We start from the raw sequence: 24,248 nt of genomic DNA on the forward strand, positions 1-24,248 counted from the left end.
AACCACATTAAATTGTCTCATTTTTATTTGTAGGCTGGTGGAATGAAGGCAGGAACATTTGATTCTTACCCTTCACATTCTGCTGACCCTTATGGGGTTAAATTGACAAGCCATATTTCCAGAAAAGGTGCTAAGGTTTTCCATCCACCAGGTGGACCAAAAAGCAGACCAACTGAAAGTATAATGACTTTGAATGTCAAAAGGTAGTAATGTTACATTTAGCCCATAAACCAAGACAAATTATTTTCAGCTTTTAGATTTCTTCAGAATAATATCTTTTATTTATACATACTTTAAAAAATGACAAATTTGGGTGACTTTAGAAATCTCAGCTTCTTTCTTATACCTGCCCTCCCCTGTAGAAGTTCTTTCCCATCTTCTGAAATTCCCAATTCAAGAAGCTTAATTTTTCTGTAACAAACTATTCTGTTAATAATTTTTAAAGCAAATCTATATAGCACCTTATTTCGAGTCATTTGAGACTTTAGATATATACAGTTCAGTTAGCAGTACATGTTAACATTGTCTGTTTCTCAGTCTTTTGACCCTTGCTAAATTATTATCTCTATGTGGGCCCCAGGCTCTCAGTAATTGTTTGGAATCCTAATGACACTTATTCTGTTCTTAACTTTCAAATAACCTATGAAAGCAGGAAATATTCCGATTAATTAAAAATGCTTCGAGGAAAAGTATATGTATATTATTAATGTATCATGGAACTTCAGTTTTACCTAGATTTTGAGCACTCTCAAAACTGAAAAGAAGTTCTTAGAAGTTCAGAGTGTAATTTAGAATAGGACAATCCATCATTCTTTTGGTGTGTGCGCAAGATCATAAATAACTGAAGAATTGATTTGATTACCTTTCCACCTATTCATTGGAAAACTTTTAATGCCAATTTAACTAACTTACATATTTCTAACTTCAGTGTAATCATACAATGGATTAGGTAAAGGACATCAAATTCACATTCTTTCCTTTTGCAAAAACAGTAGTACATCTTCATCACTTGTGGACAGTGATTGTAAAGCCAGCATCATTATTATATCACCAAAGTGAGACCTGCCCTTCATGATTTGTGTAATTTGACTGTTGTCTATAGGAATAATATTCTTTGAGGGCTAGTTGGTAGATGATCGGTCTGGGAAACAAAGATATGGAGCCTTTTTTCCATGTGTTTGGACCTTTATCCTTTGGCAAGTTACCTATCAGTACTCTGGCCAACTTTAGTTATACAATAGAACTGACAGTAAAATTGGAATTTTCCTCACAACACTCACCCTCAAGTAGATGGAATTTTTTTGGTGCAGGGTGGTTTCAGGTTTTCTGGCTATCCAGAGGACAGATCCAAGAAAGCTCTATGATGCCCTAGCATATATGTTTAGAGCAGAGTAAAGAAAAAAGTAACTGATCTTCTGGAAAATCAGAAGTTTATCTTTTGTTGAGTAATTTTGAGTTTATTCAATCCCTCTTTTTTTACATGATCACAAATATTATCCTAAATCAAGTTTTAGCTTCTTCTATCCTAATTTTAAAACTAATAAACCTTTGGGCAATAACATTTAAAATTGGTATCATAAACCAGTTATTCCCTCTTAAATTACATTTTAAAAGTATATCTGACATATAAAGTGAAGCTTTTTATTTGGTGAGAAAATTTGGTTTCGGATTGGTAATTTTTTATTGCAAAATGTTTTTACAAGAATAAACAGATATATTACCTGCACCTATAAAATTAAATGTGCATTTATTTTCCAATTTTAGGGCACTAAATATGAAGAACTACAAGACTGCTTCAGTACAGTCCTATTAGCATCTGGAAGACAAATAGCCGTATAGGTCCCGACTACCAAAAATTCATTATCAAGTGCTCATTATTTGAAAAAATATAAGATATTGTGGAACAAATAGCTCAAGCATTTAAAAGAAATTTAGGGCTGTGACTCTAATACTCTTCCATCTTTTAGTACTATTACATAATAAATAAATAGTATTTGTTAATAATTTAACATATGCTTGCTGATCTGTGTTTAGATCTGTGTTTCTGAGGAGATGTTTAGGAATGTTTAGAAATGTTATAAAACCTTGAAGTGTAGTCTGTCATTTGAAATATTTTGCTCCTAATGTTAAAAAATTGCAGGGTTGGAGGGTAGGGGTGGAAATGGGGGCTGGAGGGGTAGACATGCACAGTGAATTCTTAATTTGCTCTTCCTTCTTGGAGGTATTTGAAGGTTGAGTTGATAGTTACCCCAGTGTCACAGCCCGTTAAAGCATTCTTAACATCAAAGAGAAGTATTGATCCAGTCATATTGCATAGATTCATGTATACACACATGATATAGTGAGGCAGATAGCTCAATTTATGTGGTATCGTGCCTTCTATTTGTGGCCTATGTAGAGCATCAGATCAGCCAATGGCACCCTCAGGATGAGGAGGGGGAAGGGAGAGTGGGGATGTACTTTAAGTTCAGTATATTACGAACAATGGCCAGGTTTCAAGACAGGTGCAGTTGGCCTTTGGTGTCCTCTCATGCTCCTCGGTAGCTGCTCAGAGCTGCCTCTCTCGTACCTGCCTCTCTGGGTCTTACCCTCTCCTTCCCAAGTTCTCTCTTCACTCGTCCTACCACTTAAAAAATATCTGTTCTTAAAAGATATGATTTAAATACATTACTGTAATTCATAGTGAGGTCTCTCTCAATAGTCGTCATTCAGTTGGGGCGGGGTGGCAGTGGTATTTAAAAAGAGAAATTTACAGTATCTATTAATATAATGTATTGCGGGAATTATTTTTGATCCGTGGTTTTTTCTTAGTACTTGTCTCTCTGCCACTCTAGACCTGTCAGAGCTGAAAACCAGAATATATAGGGGTGGCAGTAGTCTCCTTCTGGACCCACTTTTTTTTTCAGTGGGGGGAAACCATGTCAATCCAGATCCACATCTGGCTTTTAAAGGGATTGCAGATGGTACAGAGAGAATTTTTAATGTTGTCAAAAATCTATTTTTATTTCCATGCCTCATACTGTTTACTTTTTTCTAAAAGAAAATATTTTTTTAAAAGATTTTTTAAAAAGACTTAAAAAGTTTTCTAAAATATTTAAAAATATTGTTTCCTATCCAAAGGACAGTGTAGAATGAAGATCTTGAAGACATTGTTAAGGGTATAATGAGACTCAAAGGGGAATACATTTGTCTTCAGAATAGCAAAGGTTTTGCCAGGTGGACAAAACTGAATAAAAACTCATTTAGTTGCATATAGATAAATGTTACCAAACAAGCCTTATAAGTATATGCATTATTTTGAGGAAGAGGTTTATATATTCAGATTTTATTAAAATCTAAATAATTGCTCATTTTCACCTCTGCCTTTTGTTAGCTATTTATTTTATTAATGTGCCTCTCATAACAATGCACACTTCATATAATTAATTCATATATGCGAATACTCATCTAATGCCTCCTGAAGGGTGTAAGAAGCAGTGTGACAGTTGACAGAGCTTATCTAGAGTTTACATAAATATATTGTGTCAAATAGAGAAACCAGTAATAGGAATAGCGAAGCCTATAGAAAAGTTAAGATTTTTGAAATGATCAGAAATAGAGGAACACACACATACAAATTTGATTTGAGGGGCACAAACTATTTACGATGCCCATTGTTTTCTTACAACTAGTGTCCCTCTCTCCTTTTAGTTTTGAAAATATAACAATACAACATTAGGTGGTTTCCTGTGAAACAGCTTTTTCCCCCAGAGTCAGTTGTGAAGAGTTAACGTTAATGGACACTGGTGTCCTGTCTCTTGACAACTCAGGCATCTAGTTATCTACTGCCCATTAGGATGCCTGTATGACTTGAGTGGTTTTCTGCATCCACCATCAGAGAATAATGGAAGCAATAATATGCTTGCTTAGTAGTTGTTAATCTCTGTTATGAACCATCCAACCACACCTATTTAAGGCTCAAAGTTGAAACGAAGATTAAGGATGTTAACCTGATCATGGAAGAAATGCTTAACTTTGAGAGAGACTTAGATCAATAAGAAGCTCCAACAGGAACTGGAGGGAATGTTAAGCAGTAGCATAGTGTATTTTTGGAAACCTTACCCTGCTTCTTCAGAGATTGCTTGCTCCTTTTGTATGTTAATATTGTGGACTGTGTATTAATAATAAGCCAGGCTCAACCTATGACTAGCTGGGTAAATTGGAGCAATTTAATTAAGCTTTAAACCATATCTCCAGCTTACAACATTATCCTGAATCAGAGTTCTATTTATAACTGCCTACAAGACATCTTTTTTCTTTTTAAAATGATCTCCTAGAGAGCTCAAATGTAATGCTTCCAAAATGAAATCTATCATTTTTACCTCTTAAATTAGCTCCTCATTAATTATTCCCTCTCTCGGTAAATTGTGCTTCCAAATATCATGTAACTTAAAACAAATCTTGAAATTATTCAGAAATCATCTCCCTTTACCATCCAATCCACTACTTCACTAAGTTAAAAACCCTTTAGTGGATTCCCATTATCCTTAAGATAAAGGCAAAATCTATATCAGGGTTAAAAGGCTCTTCGAGACTTGACTCATTTCTTTTCCTTTATTTCTTGTTACTCTTTGCTCTTTTCATTCTACCTAGGGTAGATTTATTTCACTTTTTATAATGACAGACATGCTGTCCCTTGCCTGGGAGGGATTTATCCACTTTCTATAGCTTGGAACTTTTCCCACCATCCATCATCTTCTTACCTTACTAACTCCAATTTGTAGACTTTCAGATCTCTTCTAAAAATGTTTCTTCCTTATGTAAGGCCTTCCTGATCTTTGAGATGAGGTTAGGTCCCCTTGTTAAGTATTCAAATAACACCTTCTAACTTCACGTTTATAATATTTATTAGCCTGTATCTTCTGTGATATCATAAGTACTGTAAAACCATATCTATTTTGTTTATGGTTATTAGCACCTAGCATAGCGCTTGACACTTTTTGTAGGCAGTCAGTAAATATTTGTTGATTGAATGAATGAATATACTATGGTGGCCATATTTAATCATCTTTCCCCTTCACCTTGAATTATTTGTAATTCCTTGCAAGTGACATGTTGTTCTGAGCTATTATGATGGCTCACATGCTTTTCCTTTCCTGGAATACCCTATGCCTTTCATTGTCTTGCTAACTTCCCAATTATTACTCAAAACTGAGATCAATACATAATAAAAAACCAAAGCTACATAAACAAGACGAGAAGACAACCCTCAGAATGGGAGAAAATATTTGCAAATGAAGCAACTGACAAAGGATTCATCTCTAAAATTTACAAGCAGCTCATGCAGCTCAATATCAAAAAAACAAACAACCCAATCCAAAAATGGGCAGAAGACTTAAATAGACATTTCTCCAAAGAAGATATACAGATTGCCAACAAACACATGAAAGAATGCTCAACATCATTAATCATTAGAGAAATGCAAATCAAAACTACAATGAGATATCATCTCACACTGTTCAGAATGACCATCACCAAAAAATCTACAAACAATAAATGCTGGAGAGGGTGTGGTGAAAAGGGAACCCTCTTGCACTGTTGGTGGGAATGTAAACTGATACAACCACTATGGAGAACAGTATGGAGGTTCCTTAAAAAACTAAAAATAGAACTACCATGCGACCCAGCAATCCCACTACTGGGCATATACTGTGAGAGAACCATCATTCAAAATGTGTCATGTACCAAAATGTTCACTGCAGCTCTATTTACAATAGCCAGGACATGGAAGCAACCTAAGTGTCCATCAACAGATGAATGGATAAAGAAGATGTGGCACATATATACAATGGAATATTACTCAGCCATAAAGGAACGAAACTGAGTTATTTGTAGTGAGGTGGATGGACCTAGAGTCTGTCATATAGAGTGAAGTAAGTCAGAAAGAGAAAAACAAATACCGTATGCTAACACATATATATGGAATCTAAAAAAAAAAAAAAGGTCATGAAGAACCTAGGGGCAAGACGGGAATAAAGACACAGACCTACTAGAGAATGGACTTGAGGATACGGGGAGGGGGAAGGGTAAGCTGGGACAAAGTGAGAGAGTGGCATGGACATATATACACTACCAAACGTAAAATAGATAGCTAGTGGGAAGCAGCTGCATAGCACAGGGAGATCAGCTCGGTGCTTTGTGACCACCTAGAGGGGTGGGATAGGGAGGGTGGGAGGGAGGGAGACGCAAGAGGGAAGAGATATGGGGATATATGTATATGTATAGCTGATTCACTTTGTTATAAAGCAGAAAACTAACACACCATTGTAAAGCAGTTATACTCCAATAAGGATGTTTAAAAAAAAAAAAAAACACCAAAGCTAAAGAATTAATCAGACAGAAAATTGACAGGCTTACACGCTGATGTTAATATTTGAAAAAGATTGAAAATCAAATAAAATAATTCAAAGAGAGAGAAAAACAACCAATTGAAAAGTAGATCTGAAAAACTTAAAATTGTTTTTTTGAAAAGCAGCCTAGAAAAAAAAGAGAGGTGAGAGAGAATACAAACTATACTCTGAGTAAGGAATAGATTTAACCACAGATGTAGCAACAGTTAAAACATGTACAATTCCATGTCAAATAAATTTGAAAATGAAATGTTACCAGAAGTAATTCAACAAGAACTGAAAACATGAATGGACCAATAAGGGTAGAAAAAATGGAAATAATAGTTAAACTTAGTAGCCAAAAGGTACTGTGTCTAGATTATTAAGGAGCTAAATCCTATCAAATCTTCAAAACAGAGAAATCTTTTGTTATTTAAATTGTTTTGATCATAGAAAAATATGAAAAGAGTTTTGATTTATTTTATGAGGATAGCATTACTGGACAAGGATAACATAAATAGGAAAATAATATTTCTAACTCATTAAAAAAATCCTAAATCAAATACAAGCCAATGGAATCCACATTTTAAATGAACATAAAATGATTTATTATTCTATGACTGCTAAAATAGCTTGACATGAGTGAATCTATTATTATAATAAAGTTCTTCAATATATTAAAATGAAAAAAATACATGTTCCCCTAATAGATGCTAAAAAGCCATTTGATAAAATTAAATACTCTTTCCACTTAAAACCTCTTAGGATGTGATGATTAGGAAGAACCTTCCTTACTTTCTAAAGTATATCTATCACAATCATAACAGACATTAAGCTTGAGCCATAAACAAGACAAACACTGCCCTGGAAAATATATTAATATAAATACATTAATGCAGGAAGACAAGAAAAAATCCCAAGAGGAAATAAATATTAGAAAAAGACAATATTATTGCTTGCAGGTGATATATAGTTATTTACCTACAATGTAAAAAGAATCTATTGAAAGATATTTGAACTAATAAAATTGTACAATAAACAGATGTATATAATGATCTGCAAAAAAGATAGTTTTTTTCCATATGTCCATTAGGAAATGTGAAAACTATTCTATTTACAATAGGAAAAAAACTATGGAAATTTAGGATTAAAATGAAGATATAAAAGGAGGCCGGAGCAATAGACCATGTTCCAGGGAGACTAAATATTGTAAACTTGCTGTTTATCTTTAATATATCAATAAATTTAATGCAATTTAATAAAAATCCCTACAGAATAAAAACAATAAAACTTGACTAGCTAATTTTAAATTTTATTTTGAAGACAAAACATTAAAATATGTCGTGAAAATTTGAAAGAGGATGTTTGTTCTAAGCAAAAATATACTAAGAAGCTATTTATACTATAATCAAAAACAGTAATGTATTAGGGGCTTCCAATTAAAACTGGCAGGCAGAACACACTTATTTGCTGGCTCTCCTCTGACCCTAATAACACAACAGTAAAATAATGAGTCCAGAAAAATGACTCATAAGGGGATCATCAGAGAATAAGGAGTTTCAAAAAAATTCTGTAGACAAAAAAAGTAAGAATAGAGCCAAAAATGTTTAATTAAAAGTGTGTTCAGGAAAGACTTTTTCAGTCAGTTTCTTTTTTTCCTCCTACCTCCTTCCCATCCTCAGTGCTTTCCCAGTTCAGGCAACCCAGAATTTTACCCCCAGATGAAAAACTAAGCATCTTGCCTCTGAACATTCTGAAGAGCTACCTAAGGAGAATTGGGACTACAAGAGTAACGTTCTTGTTCTGGCATTATTACTCCAATAAGAATAATTCTGTTTCTATTCTGGTCAATAGCCCTGTACACACATACTCATAGTTACAGGCATCTTCTTTATAGTTGGGGGAGATCTGGTGGAAAAACATACCTGCATATACCAGCTACCTAGAAAAGTCAACACTGTGTTCTGTCTGTTCATAGGACTTGATTTTCCAAACTTCCCAAACTTGACTACCCAGAAATGGCTTCTAGCCAAGATAGAGTATCAGGAACCAGATTTATGCTGCTTCTTTAGGCAATTAAAAACTGTACAAAACATACATAACAACTCTTTTTAGATACTGGACACAGACAGTGCAGGATTGTGATCTGTGAGGAAAAGGAAACAATTGAGGTGAGCCCTGCAATTGCTTTTTGTCCGGAGGCACTTTTGGACTGAAGAGGATGGAGGACTTGGAATCTCAAAGTATAGTAGCCTTGCTGAGTTGAGACAGAAATTGGAACCAAGGACTCTGAAGTGGCTCGAATTTGTGGAGTTGAGTTCTAGAGAGGAAAGATCTACACAGGAAAAGAGTTCAGAAATCTGCATAGGAATCCCCTTAACCCTGCTGACATCTAAGACAGGCATGCGTAAGGTTAAATTCCATGAGGCAGAACAAAGAACAACATGAGGCAGGACAAAGAACAACATGGACCTGTCATGGTTCCCACAGCTCACAGAAGGCCAGGAACCATTCAAGGCTGGGACATTCTCACCTCTCTGCATTCAGTGGTGGTTCCAGAGGATCTCGAGTAGACTAGAGGCTACTCTACACCCACCCTAATAAAAGTTTAAAAAACAAGCCTTAAAAGCACCAAATTGAAGCAGAAGTAATGTAATGCCTAACACAACCAATTCCAACAATCTGTAAAGGAAGCAACAACATTCGGACAATCAACAATGTAAAATTCACAAAAACCCATCTTCCAGGTGGATTTTTGGCATACTAGATATGCCAGGAAGCCAGAAAATATGACCCATAACTGGGAGAAAAATCAGTCCATAGAAATAGACCCCCAAACAGTAGAGAAGATGGAATTAGCAAATAAAGACATTAAAATAGCTACTTGAACCATGTTAATGTATTTAAAGGAAAATATGAACATATTGGAAAGAAAAATGAAAGTTATAAACAAGAACCAAATGGAAAATCTAGAGATGAAAAATAAGATAACTGAAATGAAAAACTTCAGTAAGTGGGAATAGTAGAAAATTAGGCATGGCAAAAGAAAAAAACTAGTGAACTTGAAGATATAGTAATAGAAAGTATCCAAAGTGAAACACGGAAAAAGACTGAAAAGCAAATGAAAATAATACCAGTGAGCTCTAGGGCAATATCAAACAGTCTAACATATGTGTTATTGCATCTCAGAAAGGAGCAGTGAGAAAAAGATTTAAAGAAATAATGGTTGAAAATTTCCAAGTGTGATGAAAATTATAAATCCACATCCAAGATGCCCAAAGAATCACAAGAACCCCAAATTATCAATGTCAGAAGTGAAAGATGGGACATCACAGGTCCTCTAGACATTAAAAAGATAATAAGGAATATTATAAACAACTTTATGCCAATACACTTGAGAACTTATGTAAAATGTACAAATTCTTCAGAACAACAAATGATCAAACCTGATTCAAGAAGAAATAGAAAATCTGAATAGTTATGTATCTATTAATGGGGTTGATTTTGCAGTGTAAAACCCTTTCCATTTAGAAAACTCCAGGCTCTCTGGTGAATTATATTATGTATTTAGAAAGGAATAATATCAATAATACCAATTCTACACTAATCCTTTCAGAAAATAGAGGAGGAGGGAACACTTTCCTATTGGAAAACCTGACCTTATATTTTATGAGGCCAGGATTTTCCTGACACCAAAATCAGATAAAGAGATAAAAAGAAAATAATATAGATACCAATATCCTGAACATAGAAGCAGAAATCTTTAACAAAATATTGTCAAATTGAATCCAGAAGTATGTTAAAAGGATAATACATGATATCTGATGAAGTTTATCTCAGCAACTCAAGGTTGGTGTAATGTTTCAAAATTAATCAATGTAGTCACCATATTTACAGATTAAAGGGGGAAAACACAGGATCACCTCAATAAAATGCAGAAAAAGCATTTGACAAAATTCAATAAGTTTATTTGTATAACAAGAAGTCTTGAAAGCTAGAGATAGTGTCTCTGCTGGAGCAAGGACAGGTATTCTAACTGTCCTGTATAATAAAGGTAACGTTTCCATCTAGAGCAAAGGGCAGGCATGCTTACTGCACTCAGAAAAGTAATGGTTCCCTAAGCTCAGAGTTTTCTCTTGTAACGCAACCACTGTGTGACCCTTTTCATGTTGCCTATAGGAACTGGGGCTTGGAGAACCCATGCGAAAGTGCTGTTACTCTGGCTCCTGCTATTGCTGTGAGCAACAAACTGTCCTTTATCTCTGACCCAGGAGTCTCATGTCTTCCACTAGAACCCATGAAACTGTCAGGCTAACATATTAGCTTACAAGTTGGATAAAGTCTCAGAATGTTGACAGTTCTTGACAACATAAAAATATATACCTAATTCCAATTTCGAATTTAAAAAAAATAGTCTAATCAATTATAAGGTAATTGTAATCACATGTAAAAGTGAATTTAAAATTTTTTGTTGAAAAAAGTACTTGGACAAAGGATTTTGAAACATTGATTTTAGAAATTTATTTACATGGCTTGGATGGAAGCAATTGATACGGTTTACTTGGAATTCCTGGAAAAAAAGAAGAATTTTTTAAAAGGTTGGACTTCTAAGTGTATTGCAGAAAAATAATAATTAAAAAAAATCCCTGTTTGCTGCCGAAGTTGCTTTGGTCATATACAATGTATAGAAGTAGTATAAATAAAATAACATGAATTTTATCAAAAGAGCAAAATCTCTAAATAATTCCACTATATAATAAATTGGATACAAATCTTACAAAACTGAATTGTACTTACCTTCTTATTACTGTCCTCTGGCTAATGCCCGATAGGCTAAAAGAATCTTAAACATATTTCTACTAATCCACCACGATATACATACCTTTCAAATCAGGGGCTAAAGGCCTACTCCTAGGACTAGAGGTGTCTTCATAAATATCATAGATGTCAAGATGGAATTTCTCTCTTCTTGAAATGTAGCCCATTTTTGATAGGTCAATACGATGATTATAGATTTTTTCACTTAGATTTAAATATTCTCTTTGAAGATTCCGCATCTCAAATTCCAAGGTATCCCTTTCATTCTCTATACTTCTTACATAGTTTTCTAAAAGTATTTTGTCTTCCTCAAGTCTACTGATGCTGTTTTCAAATTTTATACTTTCTTGACTATGGTTTTTTAGTTCTTCTTTTAGAATCTGATTATCAGTTTTAATTTCCATTAACATTTTTGATAACATTTCACATTTGTTGCCCATTTCTGACAAACTATTCTTATAAATACTTGCTTCTGATTTTGCATTTTTTATTTCTTGCAGAAAATTCTCTTCGGTGGTAGATTGGTATGTTTGAATATCCTCAATTTCTCTTTCCATCATTTCTCTTGCAGCAGTAGATTCTTGTAAGGTTGTTTCAAGATTAAGCTTTTCATTTTTAACTGTTTCTATTATTTGAAGAAGTGTCTCTTGTTCAGTTTTTGCCAATCTTTCTTTCTCTTTTAGCTGCATTATCTCTAGCTGGTTTTCTTTTTGTTCATTTTCAAGTGAGCCTTTTTCCATTAGAAGCTGGTATGTTTTTTCCTCTAACATTTCTTTTTCTTCTTGTATCAATAGAATATTTGTTTTCATTGATTCCATTTCTGTGATCAGTAGTTTATTTTCATTATTGACAATGGCCATGTCACTTTGAGTTTGGTGTTCCTTACTTTTTAGTTGTTCTAATGTTTCTATCATTTGTTGCTTCTCCAAAGAAAGTTGACTATTTTTTTCCTCTAGGGTTTTATTTTGTCCTTGGAGAACATTATAGTTACTAATTATTTCTTTCAATTCTTTAAGACATTCTTTGCCATCTTCTTCTGTTTTAATTAACTTGGACTGAATAGTGTTCTTTTCTTCAACCAATGTCTTAAGTTGTTTTTCATACATTTCAATTTTCTGTATCAGAGATTGTGTGATAAAGACAAGAGGTTTAATTTTCATTTTAAGGGTTAGGTTTTCATTCTCCAGTTTCATTACTTTTTTCTGTATCTGCATAGATTCTTTCAGGTAATTCTGTAAGTACTGAATTTTTGCTACACACTGCTCAGTAACAGAATTGACTTTGGATGTCTTCTCATTTTCAAATATTATTGATCCTTGTTTTACTGCAAATGGTTGTCTTTCTTTGTCTTTCATTGCATATTTTGTTGGGTCAAAGAATGCCAGTGTATGTCTTGGAACTCTGGAATGGAGTTTTAAATCTGCAGTATTCTTGTCAGTAATAGGAATTTCTTTATTATTTTTCTCATTCTTTTCCCCCCTGTGTATTTCACTCTTAGATAGTTTTTTACATTTCCTACAAAAACTCACATGGAATTTTGACACTGTTTCCCTGAGTGGGAGTAATTTGTTTACTAGTGCCTCTAATTCCAAAATTCTCTTTGATTTTATATCTTCATTTAAGTTACTTTCAATATTTTCTTCCTTAATAAAGTTAATTTTTTCCTTGTGAGTGGGGGGCAGGTCATAGTTACCATTCCTTGGAATAGCTTTTAAAGTTTGCAGTTCATTTGTAAGTGCCAGTTCCCTATCATGTGACTTTTGAAGCTCTTCCTTCATTTGTTTGATAGAATGGCAAATATCATCTAAATTTTCACAAAATCCATGCTTGAGAAAAGGCACAGTAATTCTGGACTTATCCACAATTACCATATCAGCTTGAGACATCCCGTTTTGAGGTACATTAGGTAGGAAATTATAAAGGTTATTATCATTCTTCAAGTCAGAATTTTCTGAAGCTGAGTTATCTGTCGAAGTTAATATGTCCTTGAAATGTATCTGGCATGGGATATTTATACCTTGAGAGAGACTGTTAACACTATCACTACTGAATATTTCTTCTACTGAATGAAGAGTCCTAGGATCCTGAAAATGCTGAATTTTCTCCATAGAAAGGGTTTCTTCTTGATTCTCTATAGGCTAGTAACAATAAAAATCACACTATGAATGTACTATCATTTGCTACATGACCAACAAATTAAGATAATATTTTGTGGAGGAATTATTTTTATTACAACCAGAATGAACATTTTATCCATTTCTGCAGCAAAGAGGCTGACAAGTATGATTCATTTTCTCCAGAAAATCTACCATTATTTTGAGATCTGTAACTCTGGTCTTCACAATTTGCTTAGAAATTGCACTTATTTCCTTAGGGGGTGAGATAGAAGGGCCAACCCCTCAATTCCAGAAATACAAATTCAGCATTTCTCAAGAGACCATCATAGATAGGTGGGGAAGAGAGAAGCAATAGTTCAAAGGGAAGTTTAAGGAAAATGAAAATTCCTACTTCTGGGCTATTTGTCAACCTTAGCTTGTCTTCCTAGTTTCAAATGGATCTAGGGCTGTGACTCTTCACAGAGAAAGTGTGAAGTTCTAATAAGTATGGACACAGTGACTCTAGTTTGGACCTGTTTTAGAGAACTCACTCTAGGTGTAAGTCAGTCCTAAAAGTAGAAAAACTCAAAGTGGACAGAAAAACTGCCATGTATTTCAGTTTACTTGGGAATCTTTAGGTATATGGACTAAGTCAAATGCCCCTCACACGCTCTCCTAAGAGAAACAAGAAAATTGCAGAAGTACAGAGGTAAACGCACATCTTTTAGGGTTTTCAGGACAGGAGTTTCCTTATTTTCATCTTTGACAATCCAGTCGCCCTGTGAAGAAGGGGAGAATGTAAAGGTGAAGGTAAACTGGTTGTAGTAACATTTCTGAAGTACCTAAATGTAGGAATGATTTTGTACTGAAACACATACCAAAGCTTTTTCATTGCGTGTGCTGAATACTAGATTTTTTTCTGAGCTAAATTGTGGGTTTTCTACTTCAGTAATACTTTTGTTCAATATTTCACTGATTTCAGACTGCACCTTTAAAAGAGAAATTAAGAATGTCGGACTTTGATTTCACATTTATAAAGTTATGAATGCACAAGGATAATAGATATTATACTTGAAAGATACCTTTAAATTTCCTATGCATATTCTTTTCCATCATATAAAATAAAAATTAAATTTAATTTATTGTAATCTCTCTCATTGAAGGAATCTTTAAGAAAAGTATGTCTTTACTACATGACTATAAAATCAGAAAGACTTAATTTAGGAAAGCAATAAAATCTTATGAATTAAAATAATTTTAGATGTTTGATTTTTACATTGTTGAATAAGTCAGAGGTCTTTGATCTCTGTCATCAGAATGGAATCTATTCTGTCAGCCTCAGGAGGATTTTATCTTCTCTTCCCATTTCCCTGCAGTTGCTTTTAGTACAAGAATTTCAGGATGAAGTTTATATTGGGTCTTTAGCGACTATGCGTTGTGTTATGTACCCCCAGGAGCCATGCCCTATCCTTCTGTTAACACTACCCCGTACTTCTGGATAAAGTCCATGTGCCTTTGGTGATACAGATCCCTCCTTCAGCTCCAAGGGGTGGGCATGTGACCCAGAGCTAACCAGTCAGAGCGTTGCCTCCCTCTGAACAGTGATTGCTTCAAGCACTGCACGTGGGGCTGTCAGAATCAGGCCAAGAACTCAGTACACACTGTTGAGAGAGAAAAGCACAGTCTCATCTCTGTCTAACTGGAATCTGGAAGGATAAGGGCCGGAACTTCTAGCAACCCTTTTGCTACCACATGGAGTCTGAGAATACGTTACTGTCAAAAGCAGAACCAAGATAAGGAGTGAGGCTGGTTCCCTGATGACGAGGGTCCTGAACCTATGGATGAAGCCATCCCCAAGTGAGCTATTCCTAGGGCTTGCGTTACTAGAGCTAACAAAGTACACTTTTCCCTTAGTCAGTTTGACTTAGATTTTATATCACTTATAATGAGAGTCCCTATTTGTAGACTATATATAGGTAGCACTTTAAACATATGTTTTTAAAAAAAATCAGTGTTATTTCTTTTGGCTCATATCCAAATGCAAGTATAACAGAATGTAGTTTCCTGCCAATTTTGTGTCTAGAATAGGTTGTGGCCTTATTACATTCAATATCAACTAATCAGTTGGCTAGTGATCATCAGCTCAGAAATGTGTGATGGTATTCTGTTTGGATATTTTCTATGTAAATTAGAAGAAACATACCATGCTAACATTCTGCAAAGTCTGTATTCGGAGAGCCTGAAATGATTCCAGCTGATGCTGAAGGGCCTATAACAAAATTACACAAGGTATGAAATTGAACATTTTTAGGTGAACATACATTTTGTTACAATTAAAAAAAAAAAATCCCCCAAAGTTGCCTATTACAAGGATCATGTGAGGGTCAGGTGACTCACATTCTTCATCATTCTTGCTCACTCTCCAGTGCATTTTGATGAAGACTTTTGTGGAAAACCCGTATATATTTAGGAAGTATTCTGAGAAAGATCAGACTTTACACAGATTTTCTGAGAAAATAAAATGAAATATACTCACTTTCAGTGCTGAATGTGGTTGGATTTGATTTTCTGATTCTGTTATGCAGCCGTATTCTAAAAAGTAAAATTGAAAAACTATGTGATTTAATTCTTAAGTGTTATTTTTAAACAATGTTAATGGAAAGTAGTCTCCTAGCTTTCCTGGATGGTGAGGCAAAGAGATAGTGAGACTGATGTTCACATTAAGACAAACCCGATGCTAGCTGCATAGTGAGTTTAAGAGATAATTCTCATCTGACTTACAATACTGCACCTACTTAAGGTTGTAATAGTGGTATTACTTTTATAATAAACCTTTAACTTGTAACATCAAACTGAGAACTCTCAGGAACTCAGATATCTTTGTTTGTTTCTGGGATATAAACTATATTTTTTGGTAAAAAAATTCACAATTCTTATGTTAAGGGAGACGCTTGGCAAAGTCCTGTATAGGTCTCAGTACCTATGCAACAGCCATGTGATGTTTTTCTTCCTTAACATGGAAAACAATTTGGATTAATAGAACATAATTTTTGTTACGCCCTTAAGCAAAGTGCTATAAGGATCCGTGTGTTCCTTCCTAGAAAATAGATTTTAGATCTGTAATAGGGGAGAGACTATATAACGTTTGCAAATTTCCTGACATACATTCCTCTTTTTTCCCAAATGTTAGGCTACTTGCTTTGCAAATTTTTATTAAAAAAATTAAAAAACATGTCCTGAATGAAATGAGAGTTATGTTAGAATTTGCCCCAGGCTGACAATTTCTGCTGTAAGAGAAGGTTTTTAAAGAAGTCAGTGCATCTCCTTTGGAATGGCAGTCTGCCAGATGTTATAGAATCTGGTTGCAAAGTATACTTCCTTCCACCCAGTCCCAGTGTGGCCCTCATCACTGAGAGAGCTGCTGTGGTTCAGAGCCTGGAGCCATTTGGCCAGTTGAAGAATCCCACCTTCATCACAGGGCAGGGATGGACTGTGTGTGGGGGCTGGGCAGGGGTGCATTAATGAGTATCTTCAGGATTCTGGCTTTCTTTATCGCCTCTGAAAGTCAGAGGGAGTTATGAGCCATGCTATAGATAGCCTTGCCAGAATCATCTCTTTTCATCTTTGGCCTCCACTCTCCAATTTTATGTCCTGAGGGGGTGCCCCCTTCCTTCTCCAGGTACTGCTGGTGAAGTTTTTGCTGGTGTTCTGGCAGAGTTTTTTTGTTCATGTCCTTTTGTAGTGGGGGAGGAAGGTCTGGGATCTTCTTTAGCTCTAAAATCTCTACCTGAAAGTCTAGAATAATTTTGATAAGTTCATGATTTGGCCTTAAATATTGTTTCATGTTCAAGTGGTTCATTCCTTCAATAATATCACACATTCAGATTTTGAGTGTCTACTACTTGGTGTGCCCCACTGTAGTTACTATAGACACAGCAATGAATAAATCAGCCGGAGCTCCTGTTCTCACTATGCCTACCTTCTAAAAAAAGTAAACAGAAAAATAGCAAACAAAGATATAAACAGGATACTTCCAAATAATGATAAATAACACAAAGAAAATAGGCTACTGTGACAGTGAGGGGGGGTGAGGACAGCATTGGGGAGGGTGGTTAGAAAAGGCCTATCTGGCATTTTGTGGCTTCAGCCAAGACTGCTACGTGATAAGAAGGGGCCAGCCATGGGGACATCTGTAGGAAGAGATTCAGAGCAGAGGAAACCGCAAGGCCCTGAAGCAGAGCACGTGTCACCTGTGTTTGGAACAGAAAGAAAGCCCATGTGGATGCAGCTTCCTGAGCAGATGGGAGCACGGTGTGCTAAGAGTTCAGGGGGAGACAGGGGTGAGGTTAGAGAGAATCTGGCAGGCCATCCTGAGGGATTTGGCTTTTATTTTAAGAGAAATGAGAAGCTTTGGGGGGTTTCAATCACGAGAATGATTTGATTTGACTAAAAACATTATAGGACACTCTCCTGCATGATAATGGATTACAAGGTAGCAGTTGCAGGACTGTTGGAATAATCCAAGGGAGAGACAAAGGTATCTTGCACTAGAATGGCAGTGGGGGAAATGGAGAAAAATAGGTGGATTCAAAATATGTTTTGGAGATGAAGCATTGCTGGAGGATTAGATGTGGCCAGTGTCGAGGAAGGAAAGGTGACTCCTAGGTTTTTAGTGAGAGCAGGTGGACGAATGATGATGCCATTTACTGAAATGGAAAAGAGTGGGGGAGGAACATATTTTAGGGAAAACTCGTTTAGGTCTGTTAAAGTTAAGTTTTCTGTTGGACATCAAAGTGGAGATGTCAACAGGCAGTTGGATAATCCAGGCTCTGGGTCAGGGGAGTGGTTATGAGCACTGCATTGGGAAATATGGACCCTGCTGCTGGCCTAGACAGGGGCACTTTCTGTGCAGCGAGCAGCTCAGAACCCCAGATGAAGTGGCTCGAGGGGAGATGGAACGTGAAGGTTCGTGGGCAACGCTTTCTGGTTTTACTGTGGTAGGGGATAAGGTGCCTGGTGGGGATAGGGGTTTTGGGAAGAGATGTGAAGGTTAAGAAGAATTTTTTTTTAACCATGAGAGAGTCTAATATGCCTGCTTACTGCGGGAATCATATAGTGGAAATGGAGGAGAAGAAGAATTCTGGAGAATGAGGAAGGCTGATGGCCAAAGTTGAGTACTTGAGAATTCCAGGAGAGATACGATCTGGAGGAAATGACCTGTGATTGAGCAGGGACAGTCCTTCCATTGAAGTGGGGGACAGCAGAGAATATGGGACACAGGCGGTAGGTTAGCAGAGTTTTAGGTTGAAGGTCAGGGAGTTTGGGTCTGATTGCTTCTATTTTTTTCATATAGTTTAAGGTCATGTTACACATTGGGAGGTAGCGGTGAGAGGTGTTGGAGATTTGAGGAAACCAGAAGAGTGGAATAGTTATCTTGGACAGGGCTTGCAAAAGCATTTACTGGGGAAATAAAGTAACTTCTCCAAATAGCATTGAGATCCATGGTATGACTCAGAAGTGAGTGTTTTTCTCCTGCAAAGTTCATATGATTCAGTGAAGATACAGAGTAGGCAGAGAGTTGGATTCATCTATTTTTATAATTTTTTTTTTTTTTTTTTTAATTTATTTTATTTATGGCTGTGTTGGGTCTTCGCTTCTGTGCGAGGGCTCTCTCCAGTTGCGGCAAGCGGGGGCCACTCTTCATCGCGGTGCGCGGGCCTCTCGCCATCGCGGCCTCTCCCGTTGCGGAGCACAGGCTCCAGACGCGCAGGCTCAGCAATTGTGGCTCACGGGCCCAGCCGCTCCGCGGCACGTGGGATCCTCCCAGACCAGGGCTCGAACCCGTGTCCCCTGCATTGGCAGGCGGACTCTCAACCACTGCGCCACCAGGGAAGGATTCATCTATTTTTAAAAGCTATGAAAATAACTTTTTTTTTTCTTATGAGATTCAGAGACATTGGCTACTACTTATTCCCAAAGGGAAGATAATTTTAAAATTCATCAATACTTAAAGAAACACATAGGATTATGTGATTCTAGAATTGGAAGGGAAATTATCAGTGAAGCACAGGAGAGGGAACACAGTCACAGGTCACCATTTATCAAGTCCTTGCTGAATGTACACTATTGGGAAGTATTTAGTAGAGGATGTGGTGCCAGCCCTGAAGAAGCTTATACTCTATTCAGATTGCAAGAAATATTCAGATTATATTCAATTTAAGTTCTGTAGCTGTTTCATATTTAAGTGTCAAAATTTAAAAACAAGATAGTTATCAGCAGGATGACTTTTGAGGTAATTAAGGTAAAGATATAGGGAATTTATTCTGAAGTCTGCAGAAGATTATGTCATATTCAATGTATAGAGAAAGTTTTAAGGGCATACCTGTCGCTAACAGAGCAGGGAGAACAAACGAGTTTTAAAAATGCAACGTGGTAATGATTCTATATACGATGGTAGACACTCTGTAGTCAATGCCTTTTAATTCTCAGGTTCAAATACTGAGTTTTGCTGTGACAAGTCACACTCACTCCTAGAAGTAACTGTTTTATTGAAGCCTTGTGAGCTGTTCTACCCAAGCCTTCATTCATTCATCTAACAACTATTTTTAAGCACCTGCTATGTATCAAGTACTGTCCAAGGTGCTGGGGATCCTACAGTGAACAAAATATGCAAAATCCCTGCCCACGTGAGGGGAACAAAGGATCTTGTGTGTAAGATGACAGTGAACCCTATGGAGACTAGTAAGGCGCAGAGCAGGGGAGTGTGCACATCTGCACGAGGCTTTGTTACGGGAGCTATGGGGCCAGGCTGCCTCAGCTTGAATCCTGGCTTTGTCGCACGCTCACTGCGAGGGCTCAGTGTCTCGTTTGTAGGTAAAGCCTTACACAGTGCACGGCACACGGTAAATGCTCAAGAAAAATTTACTCTCTTACTGTAGCAACAAGGGTATTATCAATATGATGATGATTTGGTAAATTTAAAATTTCTGATAGAGATGGGAGGGAGGGATGACTGCCCAAATTCTCCAGTGCTTCCCATTTTGCTCAGCATAAAACCCCACATCCTTAGGTGGAATTACAAAGCCCAGTGTCCTCTCTGAACCCTTCTCCTATCCTCCTCCGTGCTCATTCTGCTCCCGTCACCAGCTGGTCCTCAAACATGCCAGGCATCCTCCCACCTAGGGACCTTTGCAGCTGCTGTTCTCTCTGCCTGGAATGTTCTTTCCCCGGAAATCTGCACTGACTACTCCTTTACCTCCTTCAGGTCTTTGCTCAGATGTCATCTGCTAAGGGAGGTCTCCTACCATCCTATTTGAAATAAAACTGCACACTCCCCACCCACCTCTGACACTCCATATATATACTTCACGCCATATACTAACTCCTTGTTCTTTTAAAATCAGAGACCTGAGAAATATATACGACCTTGTAATTCGGCATTACTTATGCAAATCACGTCAGTGTTCTGTTGGTCAGTACCCAGCGAATGGATCACTTGGTGACCATGAAGTGTAGCTAAGAGAACAGAAAGTGGGGAGGGCACAAGGTCACACCTCCTAGTTTTGCCTTGAGCTGTAAGCACGAAGTTCCTGCCATCTTTGGTGGCGCCTAACTTAGAATATCTCTCACCGATTGAGTCCCTACCCTTATACCCGCCATGCTCTAGCAAGAAAGACTGTAACTCTCACACAAGCATATGTGCTATTTTGTATGTAACTTCATTTTCTGTGAACGCTGGCATTTTTCTCCAGAGCCTTCCATCTCACTCACATTAGAGAACACACGGTCTTGCCACATTAAGCTCCCTCAGTCTCTTCTGACCTTAAACACTCTCTCTTGGTATGGAGCTGTCTCCGTGTCTGATCTCTCTGTGAGGGCTTTCTGCCCCACTCAGGGCTTCCCATCACCCCTCCCGTTGCACAGGGAGGCCTGCCTGGCCTCATGCAGGCGGGAGGGGCACAGAAGAGCAGAGAGAGGGCAGGTCAGTGCACTGCCCTGCGGCCTCTACTGAGGTGTGGCTTATCCTGGTGGTCACTGGGCATCCAACTGTCTTGCGTCTTTTGTCTGCCGGGTGTGGCTGCTCCAGCCCTTTTTTAGAGCCCTTGACGAGGCCGTTGTGAAGGTCCCCGGTTTATGGGGGTGGACAAACCCCAACCTGACCTCAGGCCTCCGGCTCACCACTTGTCGCAGCACCTCTGCGTCTGGATTGCCCACGTGTCCCGCGTGGCTTATGGGCAACTGTAGGATCCCAACGTGGCCCCTCAGTTTAGATACCGCCTTCCGCCCACGGCGCTCTGCTCCTTCGCTGGTGTCTCACGTGAACACCAGGCCCCTCTGAGAGCTGTGTAGCCTCCTTCAGCTTCTCTCAAGGAAGCTAGACTCCAGCTCCAGCGTTCTCAGATCCTCCCTGCATCTTATTCATGGTTTATATGGAACTTGAAAACTGCAGCTTTTTAATGATTTCAAACATCCTCCCTATACAGTATCCTGTAGTCCACAAATATTTACTATAAAAGTATTTCTCTTGGAAAAAAATAGGTAACTTTTTAGTGACTGTCCAAAAAATCAGCAATTCTTATTTGGTATTCAGAGAAGCAGTACAGTGTAGCATGGAGGTTAAGGCCTGGACCCTGGAGCTACCCTCCTGAACACTGGCTCTGTCCGTTGCTGCCTGTGCGACCTTGGGGAGTTAGTTAACCTCTCTGTGCCTCAGTTTCCTCACTTGTAATATGAGGAGAATGGTAGTGCCTACTTCATAGGGTTGTCGTGAGGATTAAATGAGTTGATACATTTAAGTGCTCAGAACAACATCTGGCACAAAGTAAATGTCCCGTGTTAGTTATTATTAGTATCTTAGGAGTAGTTACCGGAAGCACACCAGTTGGGCCAGTGGATTTAGGTAACGTACTGGTTGCCTATAGTAAAAGGCAGAAACATCACTGCCATCGGAGCCTTGGCCTGGGAGGTTTTACCTGTTTCACTGCCACCATTTTCCTTTACCCCCTCAGAGGAATTTAGGATCTTGGGTGCTGAAAGGAGAACGCAGTCAACCTCCTCTTCCTCAGGATGCTTTTCTGTAACAGAACAGTACGCGGCTTTTGGTTTTGCTGGGAGAAAGGAGGCGAGGCGTGGGGATTCGGGACGCGGGCGCGCTGAGCGGCCACGGGAGGGCGCGCTGGGACCACGCCGCGGCGGCGGGCCGGGCTGCTCCGAGGCTGGAAGCAGGGCAGGCGCGGGGACGCAGGCGGTGCTTTCCTCCCGGGGCGGGCGGAGGTGTGCGGCTCGTCTAGGAGATCGGCACTCCAGACGGGACCCGCCCCGCGGGGGAAGGAGCCGGGGCGGGGGGAGGCGGCGCTGCCCACCACGCGTCCGCTTCCCAGGGCGCCCCCTCCCAGGGCAGCCCCCGGCCCGGCTCTTACCCGGGCTCATTTCTGCTGCTGAAGCTCTCTTTCCAACCGCCTTCCCCTCTCCCAGGCAGTCTGCTCGGTTGCTTCCCGCCCGGGCAGCTCGTTGCTTGGTAACGGGGTGGCCGGGACACAGCGAGCGGCAGTGGGGCGCGCGCGAGGGTGGGGGTGGGGAGGAGGAAGGTGCGCGCCGGGGGCCGGGGCGCAGTACGCCCGCCCCGCCGGAGCGGCGCCCGCGACAGCTGCGTGCTCTCTTTGCTGTGCCTCCCAGGCCCAGCGACAGTCTCACTAGGGTGTGTCCGCCCCCCACACCCACCCCCGCCGCTCCCCTGCTGACCCAGAACTTGATCTCGATCAGACTCTGATTTAACACAGTACCTGTTGGACCCAAGCTGTGTGGAGAAAGGGGAATGTTTGGAGACACGCAGACACCTAGGAACTCCCCCCCCCCTTTCTGATCGCCATTTCATTGTTTTATTCTGTTCTATTCCGCTTGTTTCAACCCATCGGTCGAATTAGTTTCAGCGTTTGGGGATTTGAACGGTCCTAGACCATTATTGTGAAAGGACGTCTGTTTGCTGTGGTTAAAAGAAGACCCCTGTTTCCGATAATGAACTTTCAGTAACCGTGTATGGAAATGTACACATTAGAGCTGTCGCAGAGGCGCCGGTCTTCATCTGTAGAGCATGCTCATTTCCTGTGCACCTGGGCAAACCGCTTGCACAAGATGAATGTTGCGTTGGAAGCTGGGGCTTGTTCAGCTGAGGACTGGTTGGCGTGGCCGCAGTCAGTCCCTGTGCCCATCAGGAAGTGGAGCTCTTTAAATAAAAGTTTTAAATGAGTGTGTATTATTATTTTGCGATAACAACCGTTACAGATAGAATATAAAATAATTGAAAATTCAAATTTTAAGTCACAATAAGGAATTTAAAGTCATGATGACATAACTTATTATATAATTATGTGGCTTGCTTTCATGGAAATGAAATTCTTTATCAGAGGTTCAATGTTTACTTGCTGTAATTTCTTGTTTTTTAGCCTATAGAAATGGTGTCTAGAAGATTCGACAGTCTTGTGGTGGTGTAGACAATTTCAACAAATTGTAATTTTGAGAACTTAGGTTCTCCATTGATGATTGATATTGACAAAGTTAATTTTTTCCGAAGAGCTACAAAAATTTTCATCAATGTGTCTGTTAGATTACTATTCTGAATAAATTACAGTATTTTGAAGGGAGAATGTAGATAAAAAAGCATTACATTTTAGTAAGTTAACTTCCATACTAATGAAATTTCCATAACAAGTAAGAAATTACTATAAAATATTCTACTTTATGTAACATTATATTTTAATATCTAGTAACCTGATAATTAACATAATATAATATTCTATAATAAGTAATTTGTCTATGTAATATTCGTGGATTATGATGGCAAATGTATACAGAGAAGTTACTTGTGGATTTAAATGAGAGGATTCAGCCACACCATTTAGCACAGAATAGAAAAAGCAGATGATAAGAGCTATAATATCAAAAACTCAAACTTAGCCAGTGTGCTAAT

The 24,248-nt window shown here is 38.3% G+C and overlaps 2 protein-coding genes across 4 annotated transcripts in view; one reads left to right on the top strand and one right to left on the bottom strand.

Moving 5' to 3' along the window:
* The window catches only part of C21H4orf47 (chromosome 21 C4orf47 homolog), a 70,695-nt gene that overhangs the window by 12,366 nt on the left and 34,081 nt on the right, over positions 1–24,248 (top strand). For 2 of the 3 annotated variants that reach the window (XM_036838733.1, XM_036838734.1), the window contains exons 7-8: positions 34–203; positions 1,765–2,013. The exons of the other annotated variant lie outside the window; for it this stretch is intronic. In XM_036838733.1, the coding sequence (XP_036694628.1) occupies positions 34–203; positions 1,765–1,813 (219 nt within the window). In that variant the 3' untranslated portion in view covers positions 1,814–2,013. Of the gene's footprint in view, positions 1–33; positions 204–1,764; positions 2,014–24,248 lie in introns of those variants that run through there. 3 annotated transcript variants of the gene reach the window in all.
* Positions 10,577–22,786, bottom strand: CCDC110 (coiled-coil domain containing 110). The gene is made up of 8 exons (XM_036838729.1): positions 22,702–22,786; positions 22,255–22,356; positions 15,819–15,874; positions 15,486–15,551; positions 14,161–14,271; positions 14,002–14,061; positions 11,251–13,324; positions 10,577–10,938 (listed from the first exon to the last, which is right to left on the bottom strand). The coding sequence occupies exons 1-8, from the start codon at positions 22,709–22,711 to the stop codon at positions 10,889–10,891; spliced, it is 2,529 nt and encodes an 842-aa protein (XP_036694624.1). The 5' UTR covers positions 22,712–22,786; the 3' UTR covers positions 10,577–10,888.

This window comes from Balaenoptera musculus, chromosome 21 (assembly GCF_009873245.2).
Source record: "Balaenoptera musculus isolate JJ_BM4_2016_0621 chromosome 21, mBalMus1.pri.v3, whole genome shotgun sequence".
NCBI classification, from domain to species: domain Eukaryota; kingdom Metazoa; phylum Chordata; class Mammalia; order Artiodactyla; family Balaenopteridae; genus Balaenoptera; species Balaenoptera musculus.

Bases quoted from the DNA above. Each gene is read 5' to 3' on its own strand.
- CCDC110 (XM_036838729.1), bottom strand. The intron at 15,875-22,254 runs GTAAAACCTCCC...TTTACTTTTTAG, and splicing joins AAATGGTGGCAGTGAAACAG to AATACGGCTGCATAACAGAA. The intron at 14,272-15,485 runs GTATGTTTCTTC...TCTCTTTTAAAG, and splicing joins CTTTGCAGAATGTTAGCATG to GTGCAGTCTGAAATCAGTGA.